General features: G+C 39.1%; 1 protein-coding gene across 1 annotated transcript in view; it reads left to right on the forward strand.

Annotated features, from left to right (window-relative positions):
• ZNF41 (zinc finger protein 41) overlaps positions 1-18,246 on the forward strand; it is a 59,145-nt gene that overhangs the window by 12,385 nt on the left and 28,514 nt on the right. Inside the window, 1 exon segment of the mRNA XM_067722814.1 lies at positions 17,973-18,216. Coding sequence (XP_067578915.1) covers positions 18,145-18,216 — 72 coding nt within the window. The 5' untranslated portion in view covers positions 17,973-18,144.

Raw genomic sequence — 18,246 nt, forward strand, 5'->3', positions numbered from 1 at the left:
AAGATGCTCTTATCACTCCTATCACGTAAGAAATCTCAGGGCTTTTAAGAGATCTGTGCCAGGAACAAAAACCAAATATATATTTCTTATCATACCACACTCTGTCTAGGCCTAAATCCTAAAGATTTTCTCCTATGTTTTTCATAAAAATTTTATAGTTTTACATTTTATATTTAAGTCTGTGATCCATTTTGAGTTAATTTTTGCATAAGGAGTGAGGTTTAGGTTGAGATTCTTTTTGCCCTGAATGTACAGTTGTTCTAGCACCATTGACTTGTTTTGCATCTTTGAAAAAATATCAGTTGGCCATACTTATGTGGGGCTATTTCTGGATCCTCTATTCCATTCCATTGATCTGTGTCTGTCCCTCTGCCAAAACCACAGTCTTGATTAGTGTACCCATGCAGTAAGCTTTAATATCTATTAGAGTGATTCTCCCACTTTATTCTTCTTCAGGACTGGTTTAGCTATTCTAGGGGCTGTGCCTTTCCATATAGATGTTAGAATATGCTTGTCTGTGGATGTTGAACATATTCTCATGTGCTTATTTGCCCTCCATATATTCTCTTTGGTGAAATGTCTCTTCATGTCTTTTGCCCATTTTCTTTCTTTACTTTTTTTTTTTTTTTTTTTTTGCGTTAGACGCGGGCCTCTCACTGTTGTGGCCTCTCCCGTTGCGGAGCACAGGCTCCAGACACACAGGCTCAGCGGCCATGGCTCACCGGCCCAGCTGCTCCGCGGCATGTGGGATCTTCCTGGACTGGGACACGAACCCGTGTCCCCTGCATCGGCAGGCGGACTCTCAACCACTGCGCCACCAGGGAAGCCCTTTTTGCCCATTTTCTAATTGGGTTGTTTGTTTCTTCAATGTTGAATTTTGAGAGTTCTTATTATGTTATAGATATGAGTCTTTTGTCAAATACGGGGTTTGTGAATATTTTCTCTCAGTCTGAAGCTTGTCATTTCATCCTCTTAAGAGTGTCTTTTGTAGAGCCACAATTTTTAATTTTGATGAAGTCAAATTTATCTATTTTTTCTTTTAAAAGATTATGTTTTTGGTGTCATATCTAAGAACTCTTCACTAAGCCCTAAGTCCTGATGATATTCTCTTCTGTTGTCTTCCAACAGTTTTATATTTTACATATAAATCTATGATCCATTTTGGGTTAATTTTTTATAAAGTGTGATATTTAGAATGAGATTCATTTTTTGTTTTTGTTTCATTTTGGTTTGTTTGTTTCTTTGTTGCTTATGAGTGTCCTATTACTCTAGCACCATTTGTTGAAAAGACATTGAATTGTCTTTGTACCTTTGTAAAAAAATTAGTTGACTGTGCTTTTTCTGGGTCCTCTAATCTGTTCCGTTAATCTATATGACTATCCCTTCATCTGTACCACATTGTCTTGATTCCTATAGTTAAATAAAAAGTATCGAAATCAGGTAGATTTATTTCTCCCACTTTATTCTCTTTTTTTAATCTTTATTGGAGTATAATTGCTTTACAATGGTGTGTTAGTTTCTGCTTTATAACAAAGTGAATCAGTTATACATATACATATGTTCCCATATCTCTTCCCTCTTGCATCTCCCTCCCTCCCACCCTCGCTATCCCACCCCTCTAGGTGGTCACAAAGCACCGAGCTGATCTCCCTGTGCTATGCGGCTGCTTCCCACTAGCTATCTATTTTACGTTTGGTAGTGTATATATGTCCATGCCACTCTCTCACTTTGTCCCAGCTTACCTTACCCCTCCCCATATTCTCAAGTCCATTCTCTATTAGGTCTGTATCTTTATTCCCGTCTTACCCCTAGGTTCTTCATGACATTTTTTTCCCTTAGATTCCATATATATGTGTTAGCATATGGTATTTGTCTTTCTCTTTCTGACTTACTTCACTCTGTATGACAGACTCTAGGTCCACTCACCTCACTACAAATAGCTCGATTTGGTTTCTTTTTATGGCTGAGTAATATTCCATTGTATATATGTGCCACATCGTCTTTATCCATTCATCCGGTGATGGACACTTAGGTTGCTTCCATCTCCTGGCTATTGTAAATAGAGCTGCAATGAACATTGTGGTACATGACTCCTTTTGAATTATGGTTTTCTCAGGGTATATGCCCAGTAGTGGGATTGCTGGGTCATATGGTAGTTCTATTTGCAGTTTTTTAAGGAACCTCCATACTGTTCTCCATAGTGGCTGTACCAATTCACATTCCCACCAGCAGTGCAAGAGTGTTCCCTTTTCTCCACACCCTCTCCAGCATTTATTGTTTCTAGATTTTTTGATGATGGCCATTCTGACTGGTATGAGATGATATCTCATTGTAGTTTTGATTTGCATTTCTCTAATGATTAATGATGTTGAGCATTCTTTCATGTGTTTTTTGGCAATCTGTATATCTTCTTTGGACAAATGTCTATTTAGGTCTTCTGCCCATTTTTGGATTGGGTTGTTTGTTTTTTTGTTATTCAGCTACATGTGCTGCTTGTAAATTTTGGAGATTAATCCTTTGTCAGTTGCTTCATTTGCAAATATTTTCTCCCATTCTGAGGGTTGTCTTTTGGTCTTGTTTATGGTTTCCTTTGCTGTGCAAAAGCTTTGAAGTTTCATTAGGTCCCATTTGTTTATTTTTCTTTTTATTTCCATTTCTCTAGGAGGTGGGTCAAAAAGGATCTTGCTGTGATTTATGTCATAGAGTGTTCTGCCTATGTTTTCCTCTAAGAGTTTGATAGTGTCTGGCCTTACATTTAGGTCTTTAATCCACTTTGAGCTTATTTTTGTGTATGGTGTTAGGGAGTGTTCTAATCTCATACGTTCACATGTAGCTGTCCACTTTTCCCAGCACCACTTATTGAAGAGGCTGTCTTTTCTCCACTGTATATTTTTGCCTCCTTTATCAAAGATAAGGTGATCATATGTGCGTGGGTTTATCTCTGGGCTTTCTATCCTGTTCCATTGATCTATATTTCTGTTTTTGTGCCAGTACCATACTGTCTTTATTACTGTAGCTTTGTAGTATAGTCTGAAGTCAGGGAGCCTGATTCCTCCAGATCCGTTTTTCATTCTAAAGATTGCTTTGGCTATGCGGGGTCTTTTGTGTTTCCATACAAATTGTGAAATTTTTTGTTCTAGTTCTGTAAAAAATGCCAGTGGTAGTTTGATAGGGATTGCATGGAATCTGTAGATTGCTTTGGGTAGTGGAGTCATTTTCACAATGTTGATTCTTCCAATACAAGAACATGGTATATCTCTCCATCTGTTTGTGTCATCTTTAATTTCTTTCATCAGTGTCTTATAATTTTCTGCATACAGGTCTTTTGTCTCCTTAGGTAGGTTTATTCCTAGATATTTTATTCTTTTTGTTGCAGTGGTAAATGAGAGTGTTTTCTTAATTTCACTTTCAGATTTTTCATCATTAGTGTATAGGAATGCCAGAGATTTCTGTGCATTAATTTTGTATCCTGCAACTTTACCAGATTCATTGATTAGCTCTAGTAGTTTTTTGGTACCATCTTTAGGATTCTCTATGTATAGTATCATGTCATCTGCAAACAGTGACAGCTTTATTTCTTCTTTTCTGTTTTGGATTCCTTTTATTTCCTTTTCTTCTCTGGTTGCTGTGGCTAAAACTTCCAAAACTATGTTGAATAACAGTGGTGAGAGTGGGCAACCTTTTCTTGTTCCTGATCTTAGTGGAAATGCTTTCAGTTTTTCACCATTGAGGACGATGTTGGCTGTGGGTTTGTCATATATGGCCTTTGTTTGACTATGATGTTTCTTGGCGTGGATTTTTCTTATTGTTGTTTGTTGCTGTTGTTTTATCCTGTTTGTGTTTCATTCAGCTTCTAGCATATGTAAGTTGATGTCTTTTCCCAAATTTGCAATATTTTCAGCCATTACTTCTTCAAATACTTTTCAGCCCCATACTCTTTCCTGTCCTCTTAGACACCAATGATTCGAATGTCAAATCTTTTGTTATAGTCTCACATGACCCTCAACTGTCTTCATGTTTTTCCAGTTAATTTTCTCTCTGTAGTTGATCAGATTGGTTTGTTTCTATTCAGTCTTCAAGTACACTGTTTCTTTTGTCCTCTCCATTCTGTCATTGAGTCCATCCACTGAGTTTTTTGTCAGTTACTATATTTTTTAGTTTTAAATTTTCCATTTAGTTCTTCTTTACATCCTCTATTTCTTTGCTGAGATTTTCTATTGTCTCATTTGTGTTGTGTTTTTTCATAATTGCACAATGAAGCATTTTTATGATGACTGCTCTAAAACCCTTGTCAGATAATTCCAACATCTATATTATCTCAATGTTGGCATCTGTTCATTGTCTTTCCTTTTTTTAAAATTTTATTATTATTTTTAACATCTTTATTGGAATATAATTGCTTTACAATGGTGTGTTAGTTTCTGCTTTATAACAAAATGAATCAGTTATACATACACATATATCCCCATATCTCTTCCCTCTTGCGTCTCCCTCCCTCCCACCCTCCCTATCCCACACCTCTAGGTGGTCACAAAGCACCGAGCTGATCTCCCTGTACTATGTGGCTGCTTCCCACTAGCTATCGTTTTTATATTTGGTTGTGTATATATGTCCATGCCACTGTCTCACTTTGTCCCACCTTACCCTTCCGCCTCCCCATGTCCTCAAGTCCATTCTGTAGTAGGTCTGCGTCTTTATCCTGACTTGCCCCTAGGTTCTTCAAGATCTTTTTTTTTTAGATTCCATATATATGTGTTAGCATAAAGTTTTTGTTTTTCTCTTTCTGACTTACTTCACTCTGTATGACACACTCTAGGTCCATCCACCTCACTACAAATAACTCAATTTTGTTTCCTTTTATGGCTGAGTAATATTCCATTGTATATATGTGCCACATCTTCTTTATCCTTTCCTCTGTTGATGGACACTTAGCTTGCTTCCATGTCCTGGCTATTGTAAATAGAGCTGCAATGAACATTGTGGTACATGACCCTGTTTGAATTATGGTTTTCTCAGGGTATATGCCCAGTAGTGGGATTGCTGGGTCATATGGTAGTTCTATTTGTAGTTTTTTAAGGAACCTCCATACTGTTCTCCATAGTGGCTGTATCAATGTACATTCCCACCAGCAGTGCAAGAGTGTTCCCTTTTCTCCACACCCTCTCCAGCATTTATTGTTTGTAGATTTTTGGAGGATGGCCATTCTGACCAGTGTGAGATGATATCATTGTAGTTTTGATTTGTATTTCTCTAATGATTAATGATGTTGAAAATTCTTTCATGTGTTTGTTCGCAGTCTATATATCTTCTTGGGATAAATGTCTATTTAGGTCTTCTGCCCATTTTTGGATTGGGTTGTTTGTTTTTTTGATATTGAGCTGCATGAGCTGCTTGTATATTTTGGAGACTAATCCCTTCTCAGTTGCTTCATTTACAAATATTTTCTCCTATTCTGAGGGCTGTCTTTTCATCTTGTTTATGGTTTCCTTTGCTGTGCAAAAGCTTTTAAGTTTCACTAGGTCCCATTAGTTTATTTTTGGTTTTTGTCCCATTTATCTAGGAGGTGGGTCAAAATGGATCTTGCTGTGACTTATGTCATAGAGTGTTCTGCCTATATTTTCCTCTAAGAGTTTGATAGTGTCTGGCCTTACATTTAGGACTTTAATCCATTTTGAGTTTATTTTTGTGTATGGTGTTAGGGAGTGTTCTAATTTCATTCTTTTACAGGTAGCTGTCCAGTTTTTCCAGCAAAACTTATTGAAGAGGCTGTCTTTTCTCCATTGTATATTCTTGCCTCTTTTATCAAAGATAAGGTGACGATATTTGTGTGGGTTTATCTCTGGACTTTCTATCCTGTTCCATTGATCTATATTTCTGTTTTTGTGCCAGTACCATACTGTCTTGATTACTGTAGCTTTGTAGTATTGTCTGAAGTCAGGGAGCCTGATTCCTTCAGCTCCATTTTTGTTTCTCAAGATTACTTTGGCTATATGGGGTCTTTTGTGTTTCCATACAAATTGTGAAATTTTTTGTTGTAGTTCTCTGAAAAATGCCAGTGGTAGTTTGGCAGGGATTGCACTGAATCTGTAGACTGCTTTGGGTAGTATAGGCATTTTCACAATGTTGATTCTTCTGATCCAAGAACATGGTATATCTCTCCATCTGTTTGTATCATCTTTAATTTCTTTCATCAGTGTCTTATAATTTTCTGCATACGGGTCTTTTGTCTCCTTAGGTAGGTTTATTCCAAGGTATTCTTTTTGTTGCAGTGGTAAATGGGAGTGTTTTCTTAATTTCACTTTCAGATTTTTCATCATTAGTGTATAGGAATGCCAGAGATTTCTGTGCATTAATTTTGTATCCTGCTACTTCACCAAATTCTTTGGTTAGCTCTAGTAGTTTTTTGGTACCATGTTTAGGATTTTCTATGTATAGTATCATGTCATCTGCAAACAGTGATAGCTTTACTTCTTCTTTTCCAATTTGGATTCCTTTTATTTCTTTTTCTTCTCTGATTGCTGTGGGTAAAACTTTCAAAACTCTGTTGAATAATAGTGGTGAGAGTGGGCAACTTTGTCTTGTTCCTCATCTTAGTGGAAATGGTTTTAGTTTCTCACCATTGAGAACAATGTTGGCTATGGGTTTGTCATATATGGCCTTTATTATGTTGAGGAAAGTTCCCTCTATGCCTACTTTCTGGAGGGTTTTTATGATTAATGGGTGTTGAATTTTGTAGAAAGCTTTCTCTGCATCTATTGAGATGATCATATAGTTTTTCTCCTTCAATTTGTTAATATGGTGTATCACATTGGTTGATATGTGTATATTGAAGAATCCTTGCATTCCTAGGATAAACCCCACTTGTTCATGGTGTATAATCCTTTTAATGTGCTGTTGGATTCTGTTTGCTAGTATTTTGTTGAGGATTTTTGCATCTATGTTCATCAGTGTTATTGGCCTGTAGTTTTCTTTCTCTTTGACATCTTTGTGTGGTTTTGGTATCAGGGTGATGGTGGCCTCATAGAATGAGTTTGGGAGTGTTCCTCCCTCTGCTATACTTTGGAAGAGTTTGAGAAGGATAGGTGTTAGCTCTTCTCTAAAAGTTTGGTAGAATTCACCTGTGAAGCCATCTGGTCCTGGGCTTTTGTTGGTTGGAAGATTTTTAATCACAGTTTCAATTGCAGTGCTTGTGTTCGGTCTGTTCACATTTTCTATTTCTTCCTGCCTCAGTCTCGGAAGGTTGTGCATTTCTGAGAATTTGTCCATTTCTTCCAGGTTGTCCATTTTATTGCCATATAATTGCTGTAGGAATCTCTCCTGATCCTTTGTATTTCTGCAGTGTCAGTTGTTACTTCTCCTTTTTCATTTCTAATTCTATTGATTTTACTCTTCTCCCTTTTTTTCTTGATGAGTCTGGCTAATGGTTTATCAATTTTGTTTATCTTCTCAAAGAACCAGCTTTTAGTTTTATTGATCTTTGCTATCGTTTCCTTCATTTCTTTTTCATTTATTTCTGATCTGATCTTTATGATTTCTTGCCTTCTGCTAACTTTGGGATTTTTCTGTTCTTCTTTCTCTAATTGCTTTAGGTGTAAGGTTAGGTTGTTTATTTGAGATATTTCTTGTTTCTTGAGGTAGGATTGTATTGCTATAAACTTGCCTCTTAGAACTGCTTTTGCTGCATCCCATAGGTTTTGGGTCATCGTGTCTTCATTGTCATTTGTTTCTAGGTACTTTTTGATTTCCTCAGTGATCTCTTGGTTATTAAGTACTGTATTGTTTAGCCTCCATGTGTTTGTATTTTTTACAGATTTTTTTCCTGTAATTGGTATCTAGTCTCATAGCGTTGTGGTCAGAAAATATACTTTATACAATTTCAATTTTCTTAAATTTACCAAGGCTTGATTTGTGACCCAAGATATGATCTATCCTGGAGAATGTTCCATGAGCACTTGAGAAGAAAATATATTCTGTTGTTTTTGGATGGAATGTCCTATAAATATCAATCAAGTCCATCTTGTTTAATATATCATTTAAAGCTTGTGTTTCCTTATTTATTTTCATTTTGGATGATCGGTCCATTGGTGAAAGTGGGGTGTTAACGTCCCCTACTATGATTGTGTTACTGTCGATTTCCCCTTTTATGGCTGTTAGTATTTGCCTTATGTATTGAGGTGCTCCTATGTTGGGTGCATAAGTAGCTACAATTGTTATATCTTCTTGGATTTATCCCTTGGTCATTATGTAGTGTCCTTCTTTGTCTCTTGTACTAGTCTTATTTTAAAGTCTATTTTTTCTGATATGAGAATTGCTACTCCAGCTTTCTCTTGATTTCCATTTGCATGGAATATCTTTTTCCATCCCCTCACTTTCAGACTGTATGTGTCCCTAAGTCTGAAGTGTGTCTCTTGTAGACAGCATATATATGGATCTTGTTTTTGTATCCATTCAGCCAGTATATGTCTTTTGGTTGTAGCATTTACCCATTTACATTTAAGGTAATTATCCATATGTATGTTCCTATTACCATTTTCTTAATTGTTTTGGGTTTGTTATTGTCGGTCTTTTCCTTCTCTTGTGTTTCCTTCCTAGGGAAGTTCCTTTAGTATTTGTTGTAAAGCTGGTTTTGTGGTGCTGAATTCTCTTAGCTTTTGATTGTCTGTAAAGGTTTTAATTTCTCCGTCAAATCTGAATGAGATCCTTGCTGTGTAGAGTAATCTTGGTTTTAGGTTTTTCCTTTTCATCTCTTTAAATATGACCTGCCACTCCCTTCTGGCTTGCAGAGTTTCTGCTGAAAGACCAGTTGTTAACTTATTGGGATTCCCTTGCATGTTATTTGTTGTTTTTCCCTTGCTGCTTTTAATTTTTCTTTGTATTTAATTTTTGATAGTTTGATTAATATGTGTCTTGGCATGTTTCTACTTGGATTTATCCTGAATAGGACTCTCTGTGCTTCCTGGACTTGATTAACTATTTCCTTTCCCATATTAGGGAAATTTTCAAGTATAATCTCTTCAAATATTTTCTCAGTCCCTTTCTTTTTCTCTTCTTCTTCTGGGACCCCTATAATTCAAATGTTGGTGCATTTAATGTTCTCCCAGAGGTCTCTGAGACTGTCCTCAATTCTTTTCATTCTTTTTTCTTTATTCTGCTCTGCAGTAGTTTATTTCCACTATTTTATCTTCCAGGTCACTTATCCGTTGTTCTGCCTCAGTTGGCTAGTGATCCTTTCTAGAGAATTTTTAAGTTCATTTATTGTATTGTTCATCATTTTTTTTTGTTCTTTAGTTCTTCTAGGTTCTTGTTAAATGTTTCTTGTATTTTCTCCATCCTATTTCCAAGATTCTGGATCATGTTTACTATCATTCTGAATTCTTTTTCAGGTAGACTACCTATTTCCTCTTCATTTGTTAGGTCTGGTTGTTTTTTACCTTGCTCCTTTATCTGCTGTGTGTTTTTCTGTCTTCTCATTTTGCTTATCTTACTGTGTTTGGGGTCTCCTTTTCGCAGGCTGCAGGTTCATAGTTACCATTGTTTTTGGTTTCTGCCCCCAGTGGCTAAGGTTGGTTCAGTGGGTTGTGTAGGCTTCCTGGTGGAGGGGACTAGTGCCTGTGTTCTGGTGGATGAGGCTGGATCTTGTCTTTCTGGTGGGCAGGTCCACGTTTGGTGGTGTGTTCTGGGGTGTCTGTGACCTTATTATGATTTTAGGCAGCCTCTCAGCTAATGGGTGGGGTTGTGTTCCTGTTTTGCTGATTGTTTGGCATAGTGTGTCCAGCACTGTAGCTTGCTGGTCATTGAGTGGAGCTGTGTCTTGGTTGAGATTGAGATCTCTGGGAGATTTTCACCATTTGATATTACGTGGAGCTGTGAGGTCTCTGGTGGACCAATGTCCTGAACTTGGCTCTCCCACCTCAGAGACCCAGCCCTGATGCCTGGCTGGAGCACCAAGAGCCTGTCATCTACACGGCTCAGAATAAAAGTGAGAAAAAAAGAAAGAAAGAAAGAGGAAGGTAAAATAAAATAAAGTAAAATGAAATAAGATAAAGTTATTAAAATAAAAAATAATTATTAAAGTATTTAAGTAATTAAAAAAAAGAAAGAAGAGAGCAACCAAACCAAAAAACAAATCCACCAATGATAACAGGCACTAAAAAGTGTACTAAAAAAAAAAACAACGGACAAATAGAACCCAGGACAAATGGTAAAAGCAAAGCTATACAGACAAAATCACACACAGAAGCATACACATACACACTCACAAAAAGAGAAAAAGAGAAAAATATATATATATATATCGTTGCTCCCAAAGTCCACCTCCTCAGTTTGGGATGATTTGTTGTCTATTCAGGTATTCCACAGAATCAGGGTACATCCAGTTGACTGTGGTGATTTAATCCACTGCTCCTGAGATTGCTGGGAGAGATTTCCCTTTCTCTTCTTTGTTTGCACAGCTCCTGGGGTTCAGCTTTGGATTGGCCCCGCCTCTGCCTGTAGATCGCCTGAGGGCGTCTGTTCTTCGCTCAGACAGGACGGGGTTAGAGGAGCAGCTGATTCGGGGGCTCTGGCTCACTCAGGCCGGGAGGAGGGAGGGGTATAGATGCAGGGCAAGCCTGCTGCGGCAGAGGCCAGTGTGACGTTGCACCAGCCTGAGGCGCGCCGTGTGTTCTCCCGGGGAAGTTGTCCTTGGATCACGGGACCCTGGCAGTGGCGGGCTGCACAGGCTCCTGGGAGGGGAGGTGTGGACAGTGACCTGTGCTTGCACACAGGCTTCTTGGTGGCCGCAGCAGTGGCCTTAGCGTCTCATGCCCATCTCTGGGGTCCACGCTGATAGCCACGGCTCGTGCCCGTCCCTGGAGCTCATTTAGGCAGCACACTGAATCCCCTCTCCTCACACACCAGGAAACAAAGAGGCAAGAAAAAGATTCTTGCCTCTTCGGCAGCTCTAGACTTTTTCCTGGACTCCCTCATGGCTAGCTGTGGCACATTAGCCCCCTTCAGGCTGTGTTCACGCAGCCAACCCCAGTCCTCTCCCTGGGATCCGACCTCCGAAGCCCGAGCCTCAGCTCCCAGCCCCCGCCCGCCCCGGTGGGTGAGAAGACAAGCCTCTGGCTGGTGAGTGCTGGTTGGCACTCTCTCTGCTTTGCCCTCCACACCCCTGTTGCTGCACTCTCCTCCGTGGCTCCTAAGCTTTCCCCCTCCGCCACCTGCAGTCTCTGCCCGCAAGGAGCTTCCTAGTGTGTGGAAACCTTTCCTCCTTCACAGCTCCCTCCCACTGGTGCAGGTCCCGTCCCTATTCTTTTGTCTCTGTTTTTTCTTTTGCCTTTGCCCTACCCAGGTACATGGGGAGTTTCTTGCCTTTTGGGAGTTCTGAGGTCTTCTGCCAGTGTTTAGTAGGTGTTCTGTAGGAGTTGTTCACATGTAGATGTATTTCTGATCTATTTGTGAGCAGGAAGGTGATCTCCACGTCTTACTCTTCTGCCATCCTCATTGTCTTTTCTCATTCAAGTTGAGATTTACCTGGTTCTTAGTATGACATCTTATTTTTTTTCCTGAACACAAGTGAAGCTCATATGTATTCTTCCCCTTTTCTTAGCTTTGATGTTTTTCTTTCTTTTTAAAATTTTTTAAATTTTATATTGGAGTATAGTTGATTTACAATGTTGTGTTAATTTCAGTTGTACAGCAAAGTGATTCAGTTATAATTTACATATGCCTACTCTTTTTCAGATTCTTTTCCCATATAGGTTATTACAGAGTATTAAGTAGAGTTCCCTGTGCTATACAGTAGGTCCTTGTTGATTATCTATTTTATGTATAGTATTGTGTATATGTTAATCCCAACCTCCTAATTTATCCCTCCCCCCCACCTTTCCACTTTTGTAACCATAAGTGTGTTTTTTATGTCTGTGAGTCTGTTTCTGTTTTGTATACAGATTCATTTGAATTAATTTTTAGATTCCACATATAAGTGATATCATATGTTATTTGTCTTTCTCCGTGTGACTTACTTCACTTAGTATGATAATCTCTAGGTCCAACCATGTTGTTGCAAATGACATTATTTCATTCTTTTTTATGGCTGAGTAATATTCTATTGTATATATGTACCACATCTTCTTTATCGATTCATCTGTCAATGGGCACTTAGGTTGCTTCCATGTCTTGGCTATTGTAAATAGTGCTGCAATGAACATTGGGGTGCCTGTGTCTTTTTGAATTATGGTTTTCCCAGGGTATATGCCCAGTAGTGGGATTGCTGGGTCATATGGTAGTTCTATTTGTAGTTTTTTAAGGAACCTCCGTACTGTTCTCCATAGTAGCTGTACCAATTTACATTCCACCAACAGTGTAGGAGGGTTCCTTTTCTCCACACCCTCTCCAGCATTTATTGTTTGTAGACTTTTTGATGATGGCCATTGTGACTGGTGTGAGGTGATACCTCATTGTAGTTTTGATTTGCATTTCTCTAATGACACTTGATTTTTTTTTAGTATGTCCAGGACATTTTGGGTATTATATTATGAGGCTCTAGAATTTATTTGACTCTTATGTTTTATCAGGCTTTCTTTGACAGAGCTCTGTTTGGTGAAGGGAAATGTCACATCACAGGTGACATTTGTTATTGACAGGTGGGTTGGAAGTCCAAGTTCTCACTTGCCCTCTTTTTTTTTTTTTTTGCCAGGGGACTCCTTGTTATTGTTCAGTGAGGGTGGGGGTTCCACCTCCCCACTAGGCTTCTGCTGATACCACCCTGGCTGGGAGGGGGTAGGCACCTCGTCACTGCGTCCCTTGGTATCCACTGTTACCTACAGGTAGGGGAGGAGAAGGCAGCTGTTATTTCCCAGCAAGGAAAGAAAGATACAGCACCCTATTAGGCTTTCTCTGACACCACCCTGGCAGGGGGCTGGGGCCTGGGGGTGCCTTCTTACAGTCTGACAAGTGTAGAAGTCTAGGCTTGGATCCACTTGGCCTTGCTGTTAGTCGTGGGGCTGGGCCTGCAGTGTTTTCTGTGTTTGGCTTGAGTAGAGCCATCATTGTCTGAAAGTTTTCTATCTTGCTAGACTGCCCCTTTCCTGGTCCTTTGACTAGAGAGAGCAGGCTTTCTTGGGGCAGTTTTTGTCTGTACCCATTGGCCTTTCTGGGTTGTAGCTTCTCCAGCACCTAGTCTAGGCTATATGAGGCTAAGGGATAACCCAGAGAACTCACTGCCATGTCATTTTTTTTTTTGCCATGTCATTTTTTTAGGTCTCACGATCCTTAGCCAGTCTGCTTTCTTCATTCCACCTTTCAGAGTTTTCCTATGTTTTCTAGATAATGTCCAGAGTTTTCAGCTGTATTTAGCAGGAAGAATAGATAAAATTATATCTACTTCATCTCCAGAAGAGGAAGTCCTCATAATTATGATTTTTAAGACTTCACGTGGTTCCATGCATTTGTGCTGGTTTTATTTGTATATGTTGAATGACCCTAAAGGTTTATGCAAGTTATCACTTCTTTATTGTATATTTTATATTAAAAGAGACTCCCTTTTTGTTAATCTATTGTGCACCTTGGACCTTAATTCCCACCTCAATAATTATATTTCTAGACCTACTTTAATTTTCTTGCATTTGTCTGGGGTATTATATATTTTTAAAATCTTTATTGAATTATAATACAGAAAAGTGCACACATTATGCATGTTTAGCTTGATGATATTTTAAAAGACTGAACAAACCTGCACAACCAGCCACCTAGATCAAGAAATAAAACATTCCTAACACTCAAGAAGCCCTCCTGTGTTCCTTTCCAATCACTAACTTCCTTCCAAGGGGTATCAATATCCTAACTTTTAACAATATGGATTAGTTTTACATGTTTTTGAAATGTATAGAAATGTAATCATATGGTATTGATTCATTGCTCTTTCAGGTCTGGCTTCTTTGGCCAATATAATGTTCATGAGATAAGATTTGTGCATGTTGTGTATAGCAGTTGTTGATTCTCATTGCTGTGTATTAATTCCTTGTATTAATAAAGGACAAGTTGCTTATCCATTCTAATGCTGATGGGCATTTGCATACTTTTCAGTTTTGAATAAAGCCACTGTGACCATCATCATACCTGTCTTTTGGTAAACATACGTTCGCATTTCTCTTGAGTAAATGCTTCGATGGAATAGCTGGGTCATAGGATATTAAGCATATGTTCAGCTTTAACAAATACTACCAAACAGTTTTCCAAAGTGTTTGTAGTATATTATGCTCCTAAAAAACAATTTATGAGTTTCAGTTGCTCTACAACCTTGCCAGCTCTTGGTTATTTTCAATCCTTTTCATTTAAGCCATTTCTGGTGGATGTGGGTAAGTATCTGTAGCTTATATTTTCTTGCTAACTTATGAATTTGAGCATCTTTTCCTATGCTTATTTGCCATTTGGATATCTTCTTTGTGAAGTGTCTGATCCTTGTGTTCTTCTTCTATCGTTCTTATTGATTTCTAGGAATTCTTAATATATTTGAGATATGAGTTGTTTGTCAGATACAGGTATTGCAATTATCTTCTCCCACTGTGGGATTTGCCTTTATGCCCTTAATTTTGTCTTCTCATGAACAGAGGTCCTTACTTTTAATGCAATCCAACTTAATAATCTTTTACTCTACCAGATATCAAAGCTTAATATGAAGCACATTAATTAAGACAGTGTATGTAGTACTGGTCCAAGAATAGACAAATAGACCAATGGGAATACAGAGTTTGGGAATGGACTCCCACATATATCGTCACAAGGCAACCTGGAAAAAGGGTAATCTTTTTTTTTTTTTTTTTTTTTTTTTGCGGTACGCGGGCCTCTCACTGCTGTGGCCTCTCCCATTGCGGAGCACAGGCTCCGGACGCGCAGGCTCAGCGGCCATGGCTCACGGGCCCAGTCTCTCCACGGCATGTGGGATCTTCCCGGACAGGGGCACGAATCCGTGTCCCCTGCATTAGCAGGCAGACTCTCAACCACTGTGCCACCAGGGAAGCCCAAGGGGTAATCTTTTTAATAAGTGGTACTGGATCATCTTGACACCAATATGGAAGAAATGAATCTTGACCCTAACACATACCACACACCAAATCCTTCCTGGGAAGACTATAGATCTAAATGTGAAAGATAAAACAGTAAAACTTTTAGAAGAAAACATTAAACATCTTTATGACCCTGAGGTAGGCAACGATTTCCTAACAAGGCATAACTAATGCTGACCATAATGGAAAAAGTAGCAAATAACATGGCATACTTCTGTCCAGTGCTTCATTTCACATCTTTGTCTTTTTGTTTTAGATGTGTGGCAACTGTATTTTTTTTAACCCAATCCCATAGTCCTTATCTTTTACATCAGAATTCAGCTCATTCAATTTAGTTGAATTCTAATATATTTGATTTCATGCCTCCTATTATCTTATGTTTACTATTTATTTTACATGGTTGATATTTCCTCACTTTCTCTTTTCCTTTTTTTTTTTTTTTTGCTGGTTTGGTCATGTTTCTCTTAATTCCCCTCTAATTTCTTAATTTCTTATTATTTTGGAATTATAGTTTGGAGTTTTATCTTTATCAATTTCTGCTAGTAGTTGCCTTCACCTTCCTTACAAATGTGATTGTCTATATTTTCTCTATTTCTAAATCCAAATAATGTTTTAATATTATTTGGATCTAGTAAAAGAGATGCATAATTTTCCTCCTCCTCATTTCACTCAGTAAATTTCCCCAGGGTATTAAAATTTTTTCCACTTATTAATAGTAATAATCTTATTTGTTCCAGATGCCCAATTACATACATTTTTCTTTACTCAGTTATAACTGTATATCAATTGCAATAATCATTTCTCAAAATTGCTTTCCTCCAATTTTGAGGTTTCTGTTACTATTGAATTTACAATTGCTTAGACTATCCCCTTGAGTATTCTCCTGAGATTCTAATATTGGCATATAATGTTATAAGTGCTTGTATGTCTAAAATTGTCTTTTGCTCTAACGGAAGCATGGTATTCAGCTAGAGTGGGTTTAAAATTCTTGGATTGAAGCCCCTTTCAATAATTTGTAGATGTTTTCTTCTAATATGGCTCCAGTGTTGCAAATAAATCTAGTGCCATTGTGATCCCTTTCCATTGTAAATAACATGCTGTTTCTGCCTGGAAGCATTTTAAATTTTCTTTTTATTCTTTAAATTCAATACCAAACCAGATTTGGGGTTGATTTGGTTCCTCTGGGAGTAAAGGATTGGGAGGATTTCTGTGGGGGGGCATCACAGAGTTAGAGTCCAATAGGATTAGATAATCCAGGGCCTATAGATGCTATTCATGTTGGGTCAGTGAGTGATAATCTTGGGAAATCCTTGAAGAAACATAATTAGAGACATATGTTGGTAAGTGATTGAGACCTCTGTAGAAATTCTTGAGGTTTTATAAGAGTTGGAGGTCTGAAGTCATCTAAAGTATCTGAAGTCATCAGTCAGTCCATGAGAGTTATTGATTGGGACACTGAGGTGGTGAAAGATTGATTGCAAGCCTGGGATTTTAAGTCTTTGGGAGACAGTTTTAGGAGCCCTATGGGAGTCATTGATTGGGACCTGTAGACATCGGTAATTGCAGGACTGTGTGAGTTAGTATGTGATGGACCGGAAGGTCTATATTTGAGGGGTTTATGGGAGTCATTGACTCTACATATGGGCTGTGAGTTATGGAGTCCTATAGGAGGTCAGGTTTGGATCCAGGGGTCATTGAGCAGATTAATAGTTGATTTTCTATTGAGGTTGTGTTGCCTGTGTTGGTGATTATTTGAGGAACCTATGGAAACCAGTTGATGGCACCATTTGGGGCACAGTTTTTGTCAAGCAGTGTAGGTTACCGATTTAGGAGCCTGTGCAGACATGCTGACTTTCAGGGCCAGATGGGAATTGGGAGAGAGGGGACAAAGAGTTTATGTTTTCATCTTTGGCAGAAGAGGGTGGGTGGGCTCTATAAGTTGCCCAGAATGTACACTGAATTATACAGACGCTTGCTTTATCACATGTGACATGTCATCCTTCAGCCAGAGCACTTTAAAGGCAGCAAGAAACAGAAATAATGTTTATTGTGATTCTTCCACGTATCGAATACCATATGGCACAGTAGTTAAGAAAATAAAAAAAAATAAAAAAAAAAGAAAATGTACTTTGGAGCTAGGCAGACCTGGGTTTGAATCCCTGTCCTTCCCCCTAATCTAAGAGATCTTGGGGCAAATTTCTTAATATTTATGAACAGCTCTATCTGATGGTAAATGGGAATAATAGCAAAAGTAATGCCTAGTTCATAGGATGAGTGTGAAAATTAAACGAGGTACCGAATAAAACATTCCTTGCACCTTATAATAACAGCAATATTTAATATCAATGGAGTGTGTTCCTGATGCCAAATAGGAGTGCTTTTGAAGCATCGTGTCATTTAACTCTAACAGCCCTATGAGATGGGTGTTTTCATCCTCAGTTTTTTGTTTGTTTGTTTGTTTTGCGGTATGCAGGCCTCTCACTGCTGTGGCCTCTCCCGTTGCGGAGCACAGGCTCCAGACGCACAGGCTCAGCGGCCATGGCCCGCAGGCCCAGCCGCTCCGCGGCATGTGGGATCCTCCTGGACCAGGGCACGAACCCGTGTCCCCTGCATCGGCAGGTGGACTCCCAACCACTGCGCCACCAGGGAATCCCCCATCCTCAGTTTTAAGGTGAAGAAACTCAGACTAAAGTGGTTTCCCCAGATTCCAGCTAGAATGCAAAAGAGCTGGAATTCAAACTCTCATTCGTTTTACACCAAATCTCATGAGTTTTTTTCCATATTGTATGCTAATACTTGGTGTTGATTACTGAACTTTTCTCTTCCACAGTATCCAGTGTTGTAAACTGTACTTTGGTGCCCCCAGGAAGCATTTATGGGGTGAATGCTGAATGACTGACCACGTGGACACTGTCTTTCCAGGTTTCTTGGAGTCTCTGCGCAGCCCCTGGGCCAGACCCCGTAGTGAAGGCTGCAGGATCTTCCTTCCAGCCCCAGAAGCTCTGGCTGAGTCCACGGACCCGCCTGGCCTCAGGGTACCGGGAAGAGCGGAGTTGTCAGCAGGAGAGCCTGAGGGTTGAGGCTCAGCGGGACAATGCCAGCCAACCGGAGCTCTCCCCAGTGGTCCCCAGCCCTGGCTGCAGAGGGACATGGCAGTGTGTGTGAGGTGAGGAGAGACAGGGCTCAAGGGACAGGA

The sequence above is a fragment of the Pseudorca crassidens genome, chromosome X (assembly GCF_039906515.1).
Source record: "Pseudorca crassidens isolate mPseCra1 chromosome X, mPseCra1.hap1, whole genome shotgun sequence".
In the NCBI taxonomy this organism is placed as follows: Eukaryota; Metazoa; Chordata; class Mammalia; order Artiodactyla; family Delphinidae; genus Pseudorca; species Pseudorca crassidens.